Genomic DNA, 15,038 nt, shown 5'->3' on the forward strand with positions numbered 1-15,038 from the left:
AATTATGAACAGTTTGGGCTTCCATAATATATATATATATATATATATATATAGAATTGTCTTAAATCGTAACCTCCTTTCCGTCATTGACGCAAATGCTTTCGTCATGACGTTACACGGAAGTACTTCCGCCAAGATGGCCGCGTCCTTTAGAAGCATGTTTTGGTTTGGTTTGGATGAGAAACAGACATAAATATCATATTTAAGGAGTACGCGACCTCCGAGGAAGACCAGAAAAGCGGGACATGGACAGAAGGGAGTTCGTAGCTTCCTTAGTGGTAAAATGTTTTAGCGTGCATAGATAGATATTCGGCAGTAAATAGACATTTAAACATTTTTTTCATGATGTCATGAAAGTTGTCGTGTTGTAGTTGCTATTGATTATAGTGTTTGCATAATGTCTTTAGCGGAATTCATGGTTAGACTGCAGGGGGTTGTTTAGGAAGGAATTTTTGCTTTTAAACACTTTATTCTGTTAATTGAAAACAACTGGTATGACAAGGTTAGGTTCCAAATAAACCATGAAAAGAAACAGTTTTTTTTCTTGTGAAGCCAAATTGGGATTTTCAGTAGACAGACAACAGATTAGTGCCATGGTGTCTGGTGTCTTCAGGGTAGCAGGAGGAGGAGACAGCCGCCCTCTAAAGAGAAAGTGTTCACATCTTATGGGATCCCTTAACTTCCATAAACATAGAGATGCTGAGCTGTAGTTTCTCACACTTATCAGATGGCATTTGCTTATCATAACAGGACAACAAAAGCTTGAATGCATCTCTTTATGTTTTGATGTAGATCACACAACTTTTCTTCTCAGTCTTCTAGAGACTGTCATCTTAACTTTAAGATGGCTCCTTAAAAACAAAAGTCTAATCTCAAATGTCATGGGCTCTTCTTCAATCTGATTAGCTTTAAGAAGATCAGTTCAGTAGTTATGTCTTGGTGCAGTATATGTCCTCAAAGATTCATAGTTTAATTACGCTTTGAGTTATGTATTTATTCTGTTTATCTACTTGTCTTTAAAATACCTAAAATCTCTTTGATCACGAGCTTACTAAATATCGTCTTACTTCAAACCTCGTCGATTTTGATGAAAGTTTTAGTGAAGCACTAGTTAGTACTCATGCAGACTGTAAAACAACTTTAAAATAATTTTCTCCTTTACCAGGACTAAACATTCTTCAAATGATATTGACTAAGGAAACAGTTGCTTGGTCCTAATTTCTAAGTAAAATAGTTCTTATAGAGGATTTTTATTTTTATTTACAGCAGTGCATAAAGTAGTTCAATAGGCCTCAAGTCAAGACGTTGCAACATAAACAAACTAGCACAAACCAGAACTGGTTTCAAAACAAAACTGTCCTCATTTTTTGCTTGCTTGTAAAATTTACCAGCCTAATTAGATGATTTGATATTCATTTTTATTATGTCTTTAGTTCAAATATAAATATAAAGAAAATAAATCAAAAAATGGTTCCTAAACTATTGAGCAACAGTGTTTGCTAAATTTACTTAATCATATCAAGTGCAGTCAAAACAATGAATAGATTTATTTGTATTCACAATTTATTTAATTTCAAATTGACCACAGCTTTAAATTGCTATTTTTTCCCCTTAAAAATGAAATATCAATTCATACAACTAGCTCAGAATTAGTTACTTAAAACTGAACAAATGTAGAGTTTTTTTTTTTTCAAAACGTGATAAATCTTACATCAAACAGCTTCTAAAATAAATAAAGAAATTATTCAATTTAAACACATCTTGTCTGTCAGTAAAGCATTATTTACAATTTAGATGATCTTTAAACTATTTGTTTCCCTTGTATTTACGACAAAAGTGCACTTCTTAACTAACCAAGTGCTTCTATTCTGTGTCTCACAAAATGACTGACTGTGCACTCAGGCAGGAGGCTGTGCGGGTATGTGTGTGGATCTGACCCTCTTCCCCCTGGACACCATTAAGACCAGACTGCAGAGTCAGCAGGGCTTCTACAAGGCTGGCGGCTTCAGGGGCATCTACGCTGGGGTCCCATCTGCTGCTGTCGGTTCCTTCCCCAACGGTAAGGCGCCCTCGCTGGAATACGCTGTTAGAGGTGGTGGAGGCTCATAGGCAACTGCCGTGCATGATTGTGCTCTGGTGATGCATGCAGCTGTTGGTGATGATGTGCTCGAAACAGAACACACAAGACCTGCTTAGATAAAAATGTTTTATGTCATGTTTGAATGTTTTTGGTGTCTTTAACACGTTCTTATGGCATTTTTTTAAGATGGAGGACATAAAATTAAGTGGAAAAATGCATTTCTGAGTATTTTTTATACAAATCCCTGTGAAACAGGAGCAAACGACAAAAATGTAGTTTGATAAAGAGCTTTATTGAGGTGTGGAAAATACACTTGCACAAACTCACTGCTCCACTCCACAAAAAAAACATGTAACATTTGGTTTTACTGGCATACAAATAAAACAGATATTTAGAGGGTCAAATGTACAAGAGTAGTGTAAAGCAATGGCTAAATTCCTTCAAAATCGAGTGCCCCAGAAATTTCCCACAATTCTCTGCCAAAAAGCCACTGTGCATCGATGCTCACTAGATTTGGGAATATGGACCACAATGCATTGCATTTGAGGATTTTTTTTCCAATTTTTTTTTTTAATCTAAGTGTATATATTTAATAAACCATCTACATTTTCATAATCAGAACACAGTGGATTCATAAACAATCATCGTAGATTAGTGACATCAAATATAGTGATGAAATTACATAAATATCAAAACTAACTTTACTTCATTCTGGATTTTTCCACACAAAAACTAATTTTATTTGTTGAAAGAAATTGTAAAATCGGCTTTCATTGGTTGCTGTAAACATGTTTTCATGATGAATAATGCCGTGTTTTTCATATATAAGTTAACTGCTAACCATTCTTTTTTTGGTGGAAATGGGGAGTTCTGATTTAGGAAAGGTAATCACTCAACCACTTAACTTAGAAAATGGTTGCTACAACTGAACCACTGAGTTTTTATCTGGTTTATCCACTTTATTTTTAGACTAATAACTTATAAAATCAACATCTACCAAAAAAGTGTCAGTGTAGAAATGTGAGGAAGGGCGTTTATGGAGCTCATTTTAGAGTTTTTTATAGAAGCAGTGACATTTAGGTCAGTAGGTCATTCAGCTGAGCAGGTAAAACTAAACCTAATCTAATTTTTATTCATTTTTTAGAAACTTAAATTGGAATGCATTTAGCTTGTGAGTATTGAGTTTCTCCCCTCATGAAATACTTAAATATCTGAGCCTTTGAATGCACAGACCCTCTCACGCTCACACACCTGTCAGTGGTACTGAGGAATATTAATAGCTCTATGCTGGTTGTCTAATGGGCCTTAAATGAGTGTGGTTCTGCTTGGTTTCAGCCGCTGCTTTCTTTGTCACCTATGAGTGCGCAAAGTCCCTCCTGGGCGCCGGTGGAGCACCTGCAGCCCCACAGGCGGCGCCTGTCACTCACATGCTGGCCGCCTCCCTCGGAGAAGTCGTAAGTCCCCGCACGCCGCCATCTTTCACTGCTGTCACGTGGGCCTTCACCCTTGTTCGCACTTGTGAACTGTTTTTATTTGGGATGCTCATTCCCAGACTCGCATCTTTGGCAGCTTTGTCCTCCGTCCTATTACCCTTGTTGCTTTCCCACCACTTCCTGTCCCAAATGAGCTGTGCGTTAGTGCGGCTGCCTTTTAAATTTCACAGGCCGCTCTTCAGTGGGGCAGCGGGGAATCGAGGGGGAAGTTTGGCTGTAGGCCTCCAGGGTCCAGCTGGGTGAGTTAAGGGAGCTTCCTCGCAGTATTTTCCCCACCAGCTGGGTAAATAAGATCTCATTACCGCCTATTGACTCATCTACTTTCCCAGCTCAGACCCCCAGACTCTGCCAATTTAGTCCGGGGAATTCAAGCTTGAAATCAACAAGGAGCAGTGCAATTTCCTCAGCCCGTCTTTCCTCCAGTCGCCCCAGCACGCGATGACCGCTGGTATTCACACGAAGGGGTACGGAAGCGGCAGACTTCTGGGTTTTCAGTATTCATGGCTTTTCAATGGATGCAATTTATACAAGATTTGCGTGTTCGTTTCCTCACGGGGGAGATGATCAAGGGACTTTATCCGAGCCTTTCAGCCACACCCGGTTCAGACCGCATTTCTACCACATTAGCATCATTTTGCACAGATACCACAGGAGTGAAACAACTACATGAGTTTGTTTCAGAGTTTGTATGGGGGGTGCAAAGGCCAGCCGGGTGTCAAAGGTGAGGCAGAGGGTGCAACTCCCTGTAACCCCGTCCTGGATTTGACTACATCAAAGGCATAAATCCAGTGTGGATCTGAGCGGAGCAGGGCGGCATCCCACCGCTGGCAGCTGAATTCGCCTCCTTCAAAGAGCCTAATCTTGGGGTTTAGCAATGAAAGACTCGCCCCTCTGCTGCTCCCAGTTGCATGGAAGGGTCAAACACCTGCACCATGATGCAATCCTGCTACTTGTGTTCAAATCTTTTAACTGCAATAGAGAAGAGCCATAATCACAAGTGTATTCTTATAGAGGATTTAGCAGAATTAACACCCACAAATGTGGCAATTATTTCTCTCCAAAAGTTTATACCAAGTTGCATTTGAAATTGTTGGCATTTCTCAGCTGAATGGAATGCACAGCTTTGTTTTTCATTTATTTCACAAAACATTAAAGCTTAGCTTTACTGACAGACAGCAGATGAGGAGAAAACCTCTGGAACTTCTGATAAGGACAATAGAAATGTTGACTTAGTTTTTTCATCTTATGTTGGATACATTTTAGCAGTACTTTACTCCTACAATTAACCAAAGGAGAGAAAGAAATTAAGTTTTAATCAAAAGAAATATAAGAATTCTAAAATGTATACTTTTCTATGCAAAAAATACACAAAGTAGGACTGCACCAATACTGAACTTTGTTTAATTAAAAAAAATAAATGGAAAAAAAAGATTATAAGTATAAGTTACATAATCTACATGTTATAACTTCATTCTAAGATAAAATTTCAAGGCTAAAATCCAGTTAAATATTCAAAAAGTGACAAATTGTAATACACTTGTTTTGCATGTACAACTCAACTGTGATGCTAGCTTGAAATTATTCAGTCTTAAAAAAACATTTTTCTTTATTTTTTTCACATATTCTGCTCTCCAAATACTACATTTTAAAAGCAAATGTATTTTCAAAACTGTACATTTCAACTAAATTTAAGCCAAGGCAAGAGGTCATTTTGATTTGTGAGCTTGTCTGTAAAAAAAAGCCAGTTACACGGTCAAATAGACTTTCCTGGAACACAAGTTTACCTTTTTTTTAAATGCACCTGAACTTTAAAGAGGATTTAGTTCAATATTTAGAGTTTGTAAGTCATCATAAATTCATTGATTAATCTTTTTCTTTCTTTTTTTTTTTTTTACAAATGATCCTAAAACATCAGGACATAAAGCTGTAAAAAAATCTATAAATAGACATGACAGATTAAAATCTGTTCCCCAAAGCAGCATCTAAGCATGCATTTATGAAGAATAGACAATAATAATTTTTATTTTATGAAGAAATTTGGTTCAAACTATACAGATTATTCACAAGTGGTTAAATTATGGTGTGCCAGATTATTTTAAAAGCTTGGAGATGATGCAGATTGTCCAAAATTCCTGTGTAGAGAAGATTATAAACCGTTAGGTTGAGGTGACTTACTCCATATGGCGTCATGAATTTCATAATGAAACAATATTGTAATATTTTGGCCGCACAGACCATCATTAAAAAGCAAAAAAACAGCAGTCAGAGTGTTTGGGAGCTTTTGATTGGCTCCTATTTTCTTGTTGACCTGTTTCCCCACAAAGGAAAGCAACAAGGAGAGGACAGACGAGTCAGACGGCCAGGCAGCGAGAACCCCCCCTCCCACCCTCCCTCAAAGGTGTTGTGGTGTGCCGCTGCTGCTGTTGTGGGACGCTCTTATAAAGAATGTGTAAGCTGATGGCGTCTGTCAGGCTCTAGCAGGCTGTTATCTAGCCATTAGATCAGATTTATCTTCATTCCCATTCGCTCGACGTCTGGCCTGAAAGCTCATTTGTCAAGGCCAGGCAGTGGCTTTTTTTCGCATCCAACCCCCCCCGTTCCTTCACCGCCGCATGTCTGCAGGAGGATGTTCGGCAAAATACAGGGTGACATGACAAGATAGGGGGACGCAGAGAAGGAGGGAGCACAGAGGAGGAGTTTTTTTGGGTGGAGGGGGAGAAAGGGGGCCAACCAATTAAGTTGGCACTGAGGAATAATCCATGCATGGTCTTTGAGCAGCTCCACGCTCTGTGATTTATTGGCTGTTGTTCCAGAGTGGGGGGAAACTCTGTGTCCTCATCTTAGCACGTTTTCCTCATGACCTTTTTTCCTCTCTTGTCTCCTGCATCCTCACTTTGTCGACTTTGAGGTTCTGCTGGTACCCGTAGCGACCCATCAGAAAGTTGGCTTTCCTTGAATGTTGATCGGGTCTCGCTGCAGCGTGTCGGGCAGATGGCAGTGCTGGTTCTGGCTGACTTTGTCCCAATGGCCACAAGCGGTTTTAAAAACTAATAAAAATAAATAAATAAGGCTATGAAGGAGAAGAAGAGTAGATTGATTTGCTGTCTATGCCACTAATGCGCTGAGAGTCCCCGCTAATTTCCCCCTCCTTCCGCCGCTCTGCCAGTCAGCGAGCGGCGGACTCTTACCTCATCTTTGCCAGCACTAGAAATTGAAAACAGGCTGTCATTTGGATTAACGACAACAGGAAAGTGAAAGGCATCAGCCTAATGAGTTCAAGAGCTCGCAAATAAAGATGAATGGTAGAATGAGTGGATTTAAGTCCATCGTCAGACCAAAGACAAACTCTAAGGAAATATTTTAGAATTATTTCTTTCTTCATAAAGATTCTTAGCCTTTAAACTTGTTTTTGCCTCATTAAAGTGATTTCGATGTTTTGTAAACTTCTTAAAAAACTTTATTGGGTAAATATCTTCCAAATGAAAGTTTTCTGTAATTTATTTGTTGTAGTCCCGGCTTGGTTCTTGCTGCAGGAGCAAGAGAGGCCAACTCAAATGAAAGCTCCCTATGCGACAGCGTCACTGATTACTTGTCAAAGCTCCTTTTATTTCTCCTGCCTTATTATGCTCCTTCTCAGAGAATTGGTTTGGACCAAATGGGATGCACAGTGTATTACATATGCTAACTTCACCAAATGAGAGGGCAGATGAGATCCCAGGCTTGGATGAGCAGCTCATGCAGGTGCAGCTCTCACCACTTGATGGCAGTGTTGCATCACGGTTTAAAATAAAGGAAGGTCCTGCACATAAATCCTCTGAATAAGCTCCTTTGGTTCCTCAAAAGTACAGAAATGGAGGTTTACCTGCTTAGAATGAATTAAAAAGAGGAATGCAACAATCAAAGTGGAGTTATGAACCAAATAAGAAGATTTTTTAGAGTTGTATTGCATACAAGCATATTCATGCCCAGAAGGTTTCTGTTTTTGAAGCATGAGGAGCAGACAAGTGCCCATCTGAAACCACTCTGCCAACAGCTGTTGGGGCACCCCTCCCTCCTTCCTTCCCTCCCTGCCCAAAAACCGTATGCCGGGGCCCTGATGCTAAATCAGAATGGATGGAGAAGCAGCAACAGAAGCAAAAGGAGGGACACATTTAATCTCCTTCTGCCCCTCCCCGTTGCCTTGGTGAGGGTGGCACTTGCACAGGGGCATCTATGTGACTCGGGGGGGGGGCTGCTCACCAATTGCTCTCTGAGATTGCTCGCCATCCGTCAGTATTTCCACACTGATGCAGGATAAATGGGAAATCAAGTCGCCAGGTGGGCTGGAGTTGCCTGCATGTCTGTTTTTAGGAGGCATAAATATTCATGTCTCTCCTCACTTGCTGTTGGCAGTCCATATTTTTGTTGACACACGCCGGATGGGTTGGAACTTGAGGAGGGAGCGCGCTCGCTGAGGTGTGCGTGCACGTCTGAATCTATCAGCAGGCTTGACAGCAGCGTGTTCTTTGGAAGCAGACCCACGCCAGTCCCGTCTGCAGACACGACAACTGTTGCGCCGCCACGTGTGTAACTATTTGTTCATCAACATGTTAAAGATGCACAACAGCTCCAGCAGGATTAGCCTGCAGGCTCTGTAATTGCTCCCATCATGCTGTTCCAAAGGAGGTCCACCTGCTGTGGTGTTAACTCAAAAGGGCACTAAGGTGGTCGGTGTTTCCCCCCAACATCAGATTTTGATTCGATTCAAACGTGTGTCAAAATGTAAAGAAAGCTGGAAAGAAAGCCAATTTGTGGTGTTTTCTTGTAGGTGGCGTGTTTGATCCGGGTGCCCACAGAAGTCGTCAAACAGAGAGCCCAGGCCTCGCCCTCCTCCAGCACCTACAGCATTCTGCTGGCTACACTCAGAGAAGAGGTATTCAAGGTTTAGAGTTTCCACATCGCCGCTGCACTCCAATAAACACAGTGCTTTTTGATTGGTTATGTCAATTCTATCAGTAAAACATCGGCTGTGATGGAAAGGTTGTCACAATACACTGAAATGAACTTATATTAAAGAAAACCATTTTTATTAAAGAAAACCATTATTGGAAGTTTAATTTGATCTCTTCCTAGCAAGAAACGGAGTCCCTATCCAATCCATTTTGTTAAAGCATTCTCAGTGGTCTTTAATTATGATTCTTCATTCTGTGTTGTTTTCTAGGACAAAGTTTCTGCAGGAATTCATTAGAAATTTGCCTCTGAGTTGCCTTTTGTTGGCACAGAAGTAAGCCTCCACTGATATCCCATCACCTTTTTGTTTACACTCAACCTACAGCCCCAACCTAACATTAGCAGTACAACGAAAATGGTGAGAAATATTGGAGCTATCCATACAGTTTTGAGCCAGATGTCAGATCCGACGTGGAAAGCAAAGATGTTTATGGATCCAGATGCATCGGAATGGAGCAGAGCAGGGAAACTTAGCCAATTCAATTGCTGTGTCACAAATTGAATTTTGCAATTTGGTCTTGATTCATCCCGACTTGAATAAAGAAACACATTTTTTTTAAAATCTTAAATTCACATTCATATCCACTATCATGAAAAAAAAGCCACCAGAACATGAGAACTTTAAAGCATCATCGTCGTAAAACTTTATCTTATCACCATGTCTTCATCTTTACAGTAAACTGACTCATAAATCACATGTTTTTATTAATAATGTGGTCACAGGATTTTTTTTTAGTTTTTAAGTGGAATGAAGCACATTTTTTTGCATACTCATGTTAAGTTCAACTAAGGGTGAAGAAAAAATTCGATTTGGAGATATATCGTGATATTTCATTTGGCAATACTTGTGTCGATTTAAAATGCTGCCTTTATGATATTTAATTGATTATGTGTGAGCGTCCTTCAATTTTGTCTCCCGCCTAAACCTCCGGCTGCAGCACACTCAGCCTCTTTGAGCAGCTCTACACCGCAACCAAAACAACAACAGGATCTCGCTGAACCAGCTTGGGTTAAATGTCAATCAAAAATAAAAAGAATGTTACCATTTTATTATATATTCAGGTACAGTTTTTTTCTAAGTCATACTCTTAAAAAAATGAAAAAATGTTCTTGTGCAGTCTTGGGATATATCACAACATGTGTTGTATGTATTGTATCATCAGGCTCTTGCCAATACACACCCTTGTGTTCAACCTAGTCACATCTCAGTGTTAGAATTTAAGGTGTTGCTGTTCACCTTTCAGCTTAACCCGTCTGGCAGCTTTCACTGATTTGCACAGGTGGTTTAGCAGAGTTTTTACAACTTTCCAGACACAATCCTGTGTTTTTAAGACAAAGGGACACCCAGTTAGGTAGCAGCGTGAGGACCCACTCTCTTTTTGGCTCAGGGAAGCAAATCCAGTCCTACACCTAGCCAAATGAGCCATCCAGCCACTTTTGTGAGAATGTAGAAGAATAATATTTTAATTTAAAGTGATTTATTAAAATAAAATAAATCTGCGGTTGTTTTGCATGTATTTTAAAGCCAAAAGACTTGAATCTGCAACATGAAATGCAGAAACATAGTGTCATATATTGTGCATTACTGTTACTATACTTTTCTACATTTTGGCATTTTTTTCTTAAAAAGTAATAACTTATTGTCTGACTTTTTAACTGCAGCAAGGCCTGCTGGGAAAGCATGATCTAAATCTTTTTGTTTGAGCTGCACCCTTGACTTTGTCAAAAGTGACCATTTAAACAAAAACACTTTAAGTTTAAACATATTATATCATTTCTGCTTAAGGAAAATATATATCTTACATTTGTGCTAAATTTCCAATAAGAAGAAAAGCTTATCAGCCAAAGAAGAAAAGACTGATAGTCGAGCAGAAGTGAAGCTCTAACCATGTTTAGATGCATAGTTGACCTCCTTCACTGTTGTTAGGACTTTATACATGACTTTCTACACGTATGTTGATTTGTTTGTTTGTTTTTGTTGATGTGCAGGGCGTTCGAGGCTTGTACAGAGGATATGGCAGCACAGTTCTCAGAGAGGTAAGACTTCTGTCCACACTCAACACTTCTAATGCAGATTACACTAAAGTCTTCATCTTAGTTCAGGTTAATCATGTTAAAATCTATTTCAATGGTTTAAGCAAACAACTAATACTTCTACTCACCCTTTCTTATGAGAGGTGAAATGGATTTTGGGACTCAAACCATCTTAATTTCTCCTGGGCTTTATTAAAATTAGAATTATTGATTTGTTTTTATTCATTTTCATATCAGTCAGTTGTTTTCAGGGGTGTTTCTTTTTTTCCTTTAAAAGACTAATCTGAACAATTACATTAATTAATTGCATTATGAATGCAAAACAAAGCAAAGGTAAATGAGCCGCAGTCCCTTGATACCTGCTTACCGTTTTCTAATGAAAGAGTTGCTGTTTGATTCGTGATGTTCAGTTTAATTGCACCTGCAGCGCATCATAATGCTAAATAATTGTTGTGAGCTCTGTATATTTGCGAGACTTTCTCCCTCCCGACTGTCAGGTTTCAAAAGAACTGAAAAAGAAAAGGACAAACAGGGAGGAAGGAGTGTATGAAGGTGACACTTGTTTTATTTTTTCTTTTCTTTTTTTGAAGTGGGGGGGTTGTAATCTAGTGCCTTTTTCTTTGCTGGCCTGTACTTATTTTCTGTCTCACTAAACTGATGTTATTCACGCAAATTCCATCTGGACAGCCGAGGAAAAAAAAAAAAAAAGGACAACAAGACGCTGTGATTTCTCCGAGGGACTCAGAATAAATGAATACATTTGGAGGCTGGCGCACGGCCTGTGTGCATACTAACACCGGCAGATGAAACGCAGCGGTGGCAGTGGGGATTTGGGGTGGAGGGGGGACGGCGAAGGATGCTTTGTGGTGATTGGCTTTGACGTGTGTCAGGAAGGTAATTCATTTTCTCCGGGCCTTCTTTGCGATTCGCTGATCTACCTGCTTCGGCCAAGAAACCCTGTCAAGATAAGTTTGCCCACGCGGGGCGGCGTGGCATGGCGCGGCATGGCGCGGTGCCCCCCTTCTTTCTGGCTTGCTAATTGGGGTCTTTTCTCGGCCGTTTATTCATTAAGCGCGCATCACAAGGCATTTCTGGTAGGAATGATGTCACGGTAGCAGAGAGGGAGACCTCTCAGTTCCTCAGGGTGCGGCTGCAGCGTCGTTCTCCTCACCTGCACGGGCCTGCAGTGCTCGCCACTTTAGGTGTTTATCCAAAACTCGCTCCCAGCCTGTTGACTAATAGGCATTCAGTTCTTTTTTCCTTTCGCACTGCATTAATCTTCATTTTGGTCCCCCCTCTTTTCCTTAAAAGAAACTGTCAAGTTCTCTGCTGAGTCGGCATCTTTTGTGTTCCAGCCAAACAGAGCATGAAATCAATGAGATTCAGATTGGGGTGAATAAATTTGCGGCACGGCAAATGACTTTTTTCTCCTTTGGAAAAAAGCAAGGAGCCTATTAAATTAACATCAACACAACTTTGCTCAGGACTTTGAGAGGCAACTTTCCATGTTTTGCACATACAAGCTGCTGATGTCTTGCTTTAAAAATGTTTTTCATTGTCTCTAAACATGCAGGGTGATTCCTCTAGTCTAATCAAGACTTTATTAAATCAACATGCTATTTTTAAGCTTTTGCAGCTTTCTGTTTCTGAATGGCACCATCTTCCACCACTAGATGGCATGGAAAGATTAACAGCGGTCGCTCTGGTTACTCTCTTCTCCCGCTCTACTCCATCACCACCACTGCTACCAATCCAACGATGTGACATTCATCTACAGCAGTTAGTGAGCTTTTTATCTGCAGGCCCTTTATTTTTTCCCTGATCTGAAGTGCAGCAAGATGATCTCAAATTTGATCTGAACCTCCGCAATTTGAGTTTGAGTAATGAGTCTGAGATGGCTTATTAGGAAGTAATTTTTGTAATGCTGTGGTGTGAGAGCTGTGGAATGACAGGTGTAAGTGAAGCTGACAGTGTTGGCTCAGGCACCTGGAGCAATATCTAAATGGTGTATCTCATACTTTCTGCTCTCTCATGCATACAGTACAAGGCTCACTTCATTTAAAGCTTTTCTTTTTTTTTCCCTCTAAATATTTGAGAAGAGTAATTGAGCCAGTGAAGCGAGTAACCCTTACAGCCTGTGCATTTCAACATTTGGGATATAGAGCACGGAGCTTATGAAACACCTCCTCGTCGAGACACCCCCACCGCCATATCGCTCCTTCTTTTATATTGCATCTCTAATCATTACCTGATTCCTGTTCTGGTTCTCCCATGAGACGTTTTAATGCTCAGCTTGTAATTGGTTGCAAGTATAGACTATAAAACGGATGAACCTTGTGGCCATGTGACCCATTGGTTTGCATTGGACACATTAAAAAGACATCTTGATAATCAATTTGGAGGGATAAACAGTCCTATGGAGTATTAGAAAACCCTCATCAACCCTCTTCATTCTAGAAGTGATGACTTGACAGACAAAATATTAGTTCAATATGTTTTTATTTACCCTGACATGTTTGTATTGTGACCAGGAGTCTTTTTCAGAGGTTTTATGACTGTTGTGACGTGTCACCATCAGCGGTTTGTTTGAGGGCGTGGCCTGCCAGTAAAACTAGTTGAGTATGACCCCGTTCTCCTGACTGGTCCAGAGAGAAGAGTGTACTAAGTGGGCGTGTTCTCCTTTATCTTATGTCATGGTGATTTCCACTCATATATTGATTTCCATCTAAAAGTTCAATTTTTTTTTGTTTCCGTCCTTTTCATTTTTGCATTGTCCCAGTTCATGGTGTCAAAGACGAGCTGCTAAAAATGGTTAAGAACAATCAAAATGACCTGTTTGACTTCACCTTGTGGTTCCCTGGTGAACGGATCTGGCTCCAGTCAGTGGCTCTAAAGGTGAAGATGTTGGGAGTAGAAAACAGACCAGCATACACTCAGATACAAGCTTCCTGTATCTTATTGTGCAGTTATTTTACCTTTTTTGATGATTTGTTTTAAAAGTTTAAAAGTTTCAGTCACTCACCATCTTCCAGAGTTCTCTTCTTCTACTTTAGTCCTCTATTTCTATAACTGAAGACATTACTGAAAAAGGTGGTCTAAAAATAGCAAAAGAACACTAGTCTTAAGAAGAAAATCTCTAGAAAATAAAATTACCCGTGCATACAGTGTGTAATTTTTACTTAGCAAGAAATCTTAGAAAAAAGAAGTTCCACACAAGCGTTCTAAAAGTGAAAAAAAAAGCTAAAACAGTTAACTGGTGGATAACATTGATTAAAAATGAATGTTTCATTTTTTTGTCAGTTTTAAGTAAATGTTTCATATTTTTTGAGTTTTTATTCATCTCGTTGTAGTTAATTTTATTAGTGACAAAACCAGTGTAAGAAGTGGAAATGACTCATAGAACAAAATGCGAACAAAATAAGAATACAATCTTGCAATTTTGTCCTCTCAATGAATCCTCATAAAATGTAAAACTAGTGCTTATTCTTATAAAATACATTTTTTATTTCCAAAATAATTGCCAGTCTTAGTTGTCAACATTTATTGAACTTTAAAGTAAAATCTTTAGCAACAAACCATAAGTGACAACGCAATTTGAGTTTTTTGAGCCTTAAATCAAGTTTTCTGTTCTCAAAAATATGGAGTAAAAAGGTTTTTTTTTAATAATAATAATTTCCTCATATCTAGATCCTAGCTCTTAAAACAGCTTAAACCTGGTAAAAATATCTGGAATGTCTTAAAAGCAAGGTTTTAAATCTTTGTATGTATTAAGTTTACAGTCATTGAACACTTATGAGTTTTTGGCCTTGCCTGTTGGGATACTAAGGCTGACCTTTGTACAACCTTACTTTCTTCTCTTCCCCATCAAGTATTCACTTTTAACCTCTGATGCAAGTATGAAAAAAGAGGTGAGGAGAATTGTTCTAATATCCTGTTTCTCTGTGCACTGATCCATGGAAGTGCATGCTTATACACCCTCATGTGAGGACGGGGCAGAGCAAAAGTGCAGGAGAAGTTAAGGTAGTTTGTTTTTCTCCTGTAAAGCTGAAGATGGGATCTGCATGACACATGTAGAGGCATCGTTGACCTCTCCGAGCAGCTGCTGCCGTCTTCACACGGCCAAGAAGCCCCCTCTTCTAAACGACTGCAGCACCTTGAAATACTTATCACAACTGGATTAGATAGAATGGAAAGTGTTAGAAATGCTTCACCATGGAAAATGTCAAACTGTTGGCTGAAAAGAAACGTGACGCCTTACAGCTAGCTTATGACGGTGTTTATATATTTGAGTGAGCCTTTTTCTTGTTTGGTTTTGCTCTAATTTAGCTCCTTTCCAATTTTTGGGTGTGTTTGTATTTCAACACTCATGGAATAAAACCTCTTTCAGATGTGCACTGCTTTCCATTAATCGAACAGCGCCTGACATCTTAGAGCTGTGCCTG

At 39.6% G+C, this 15,038-nt stretch overlaps 1 protein-coding gene across 1 annotated transcript in view; it reads left to right on the plus strand.

Moving 5' to 3' along the window:
• Positions 1–91: 91 nt before the first annotated feature.
• The window catches only part of slc25a26 (solute carrier family 25 member 26), a 57,952-nt gene continuing 43,005 nt past the window's right edge, over positions 92–15,038 (plus strand). The window contains exons 1-5 of the mRNA XM_024269680.2: positions 92–278; positions 1,903–2,059; positions 3,416–3,534; positions 8,381–8,485; positions 10,552–10,599. Coding sequence (XP_024125448.2) covers positions 246–278; positions 1,903–2,059; positions 3,416–3,534; positions 8,381–8,485; positions 10,552–10,599 — 462 coding nt within the window. The 5' untranslated portion in view covers positions 92–245. The remainder of the gene's footprint in view (positions 279–1,902; positions 2,060–3,415; positions 3,535–8,380; positions 8,486–10,551; positions 10,600–15,038) is intronic.

Source organism: Oryzias melastigma, linkage group LG5 (genome assembly GCF_002922805.2).
Source record: "Oryzias melastigma strain HK-1 linkage group LG5, ASM292280v2, whole genome shotgun sequence".
NCBI classification, from domain to species: domain Eukaryota; kingdom Metazoa; phylum Chordata; class Actinopteri; order Beloniformes; family Adrianichthyidae; genus Oryzias; species Oryzias melastigma.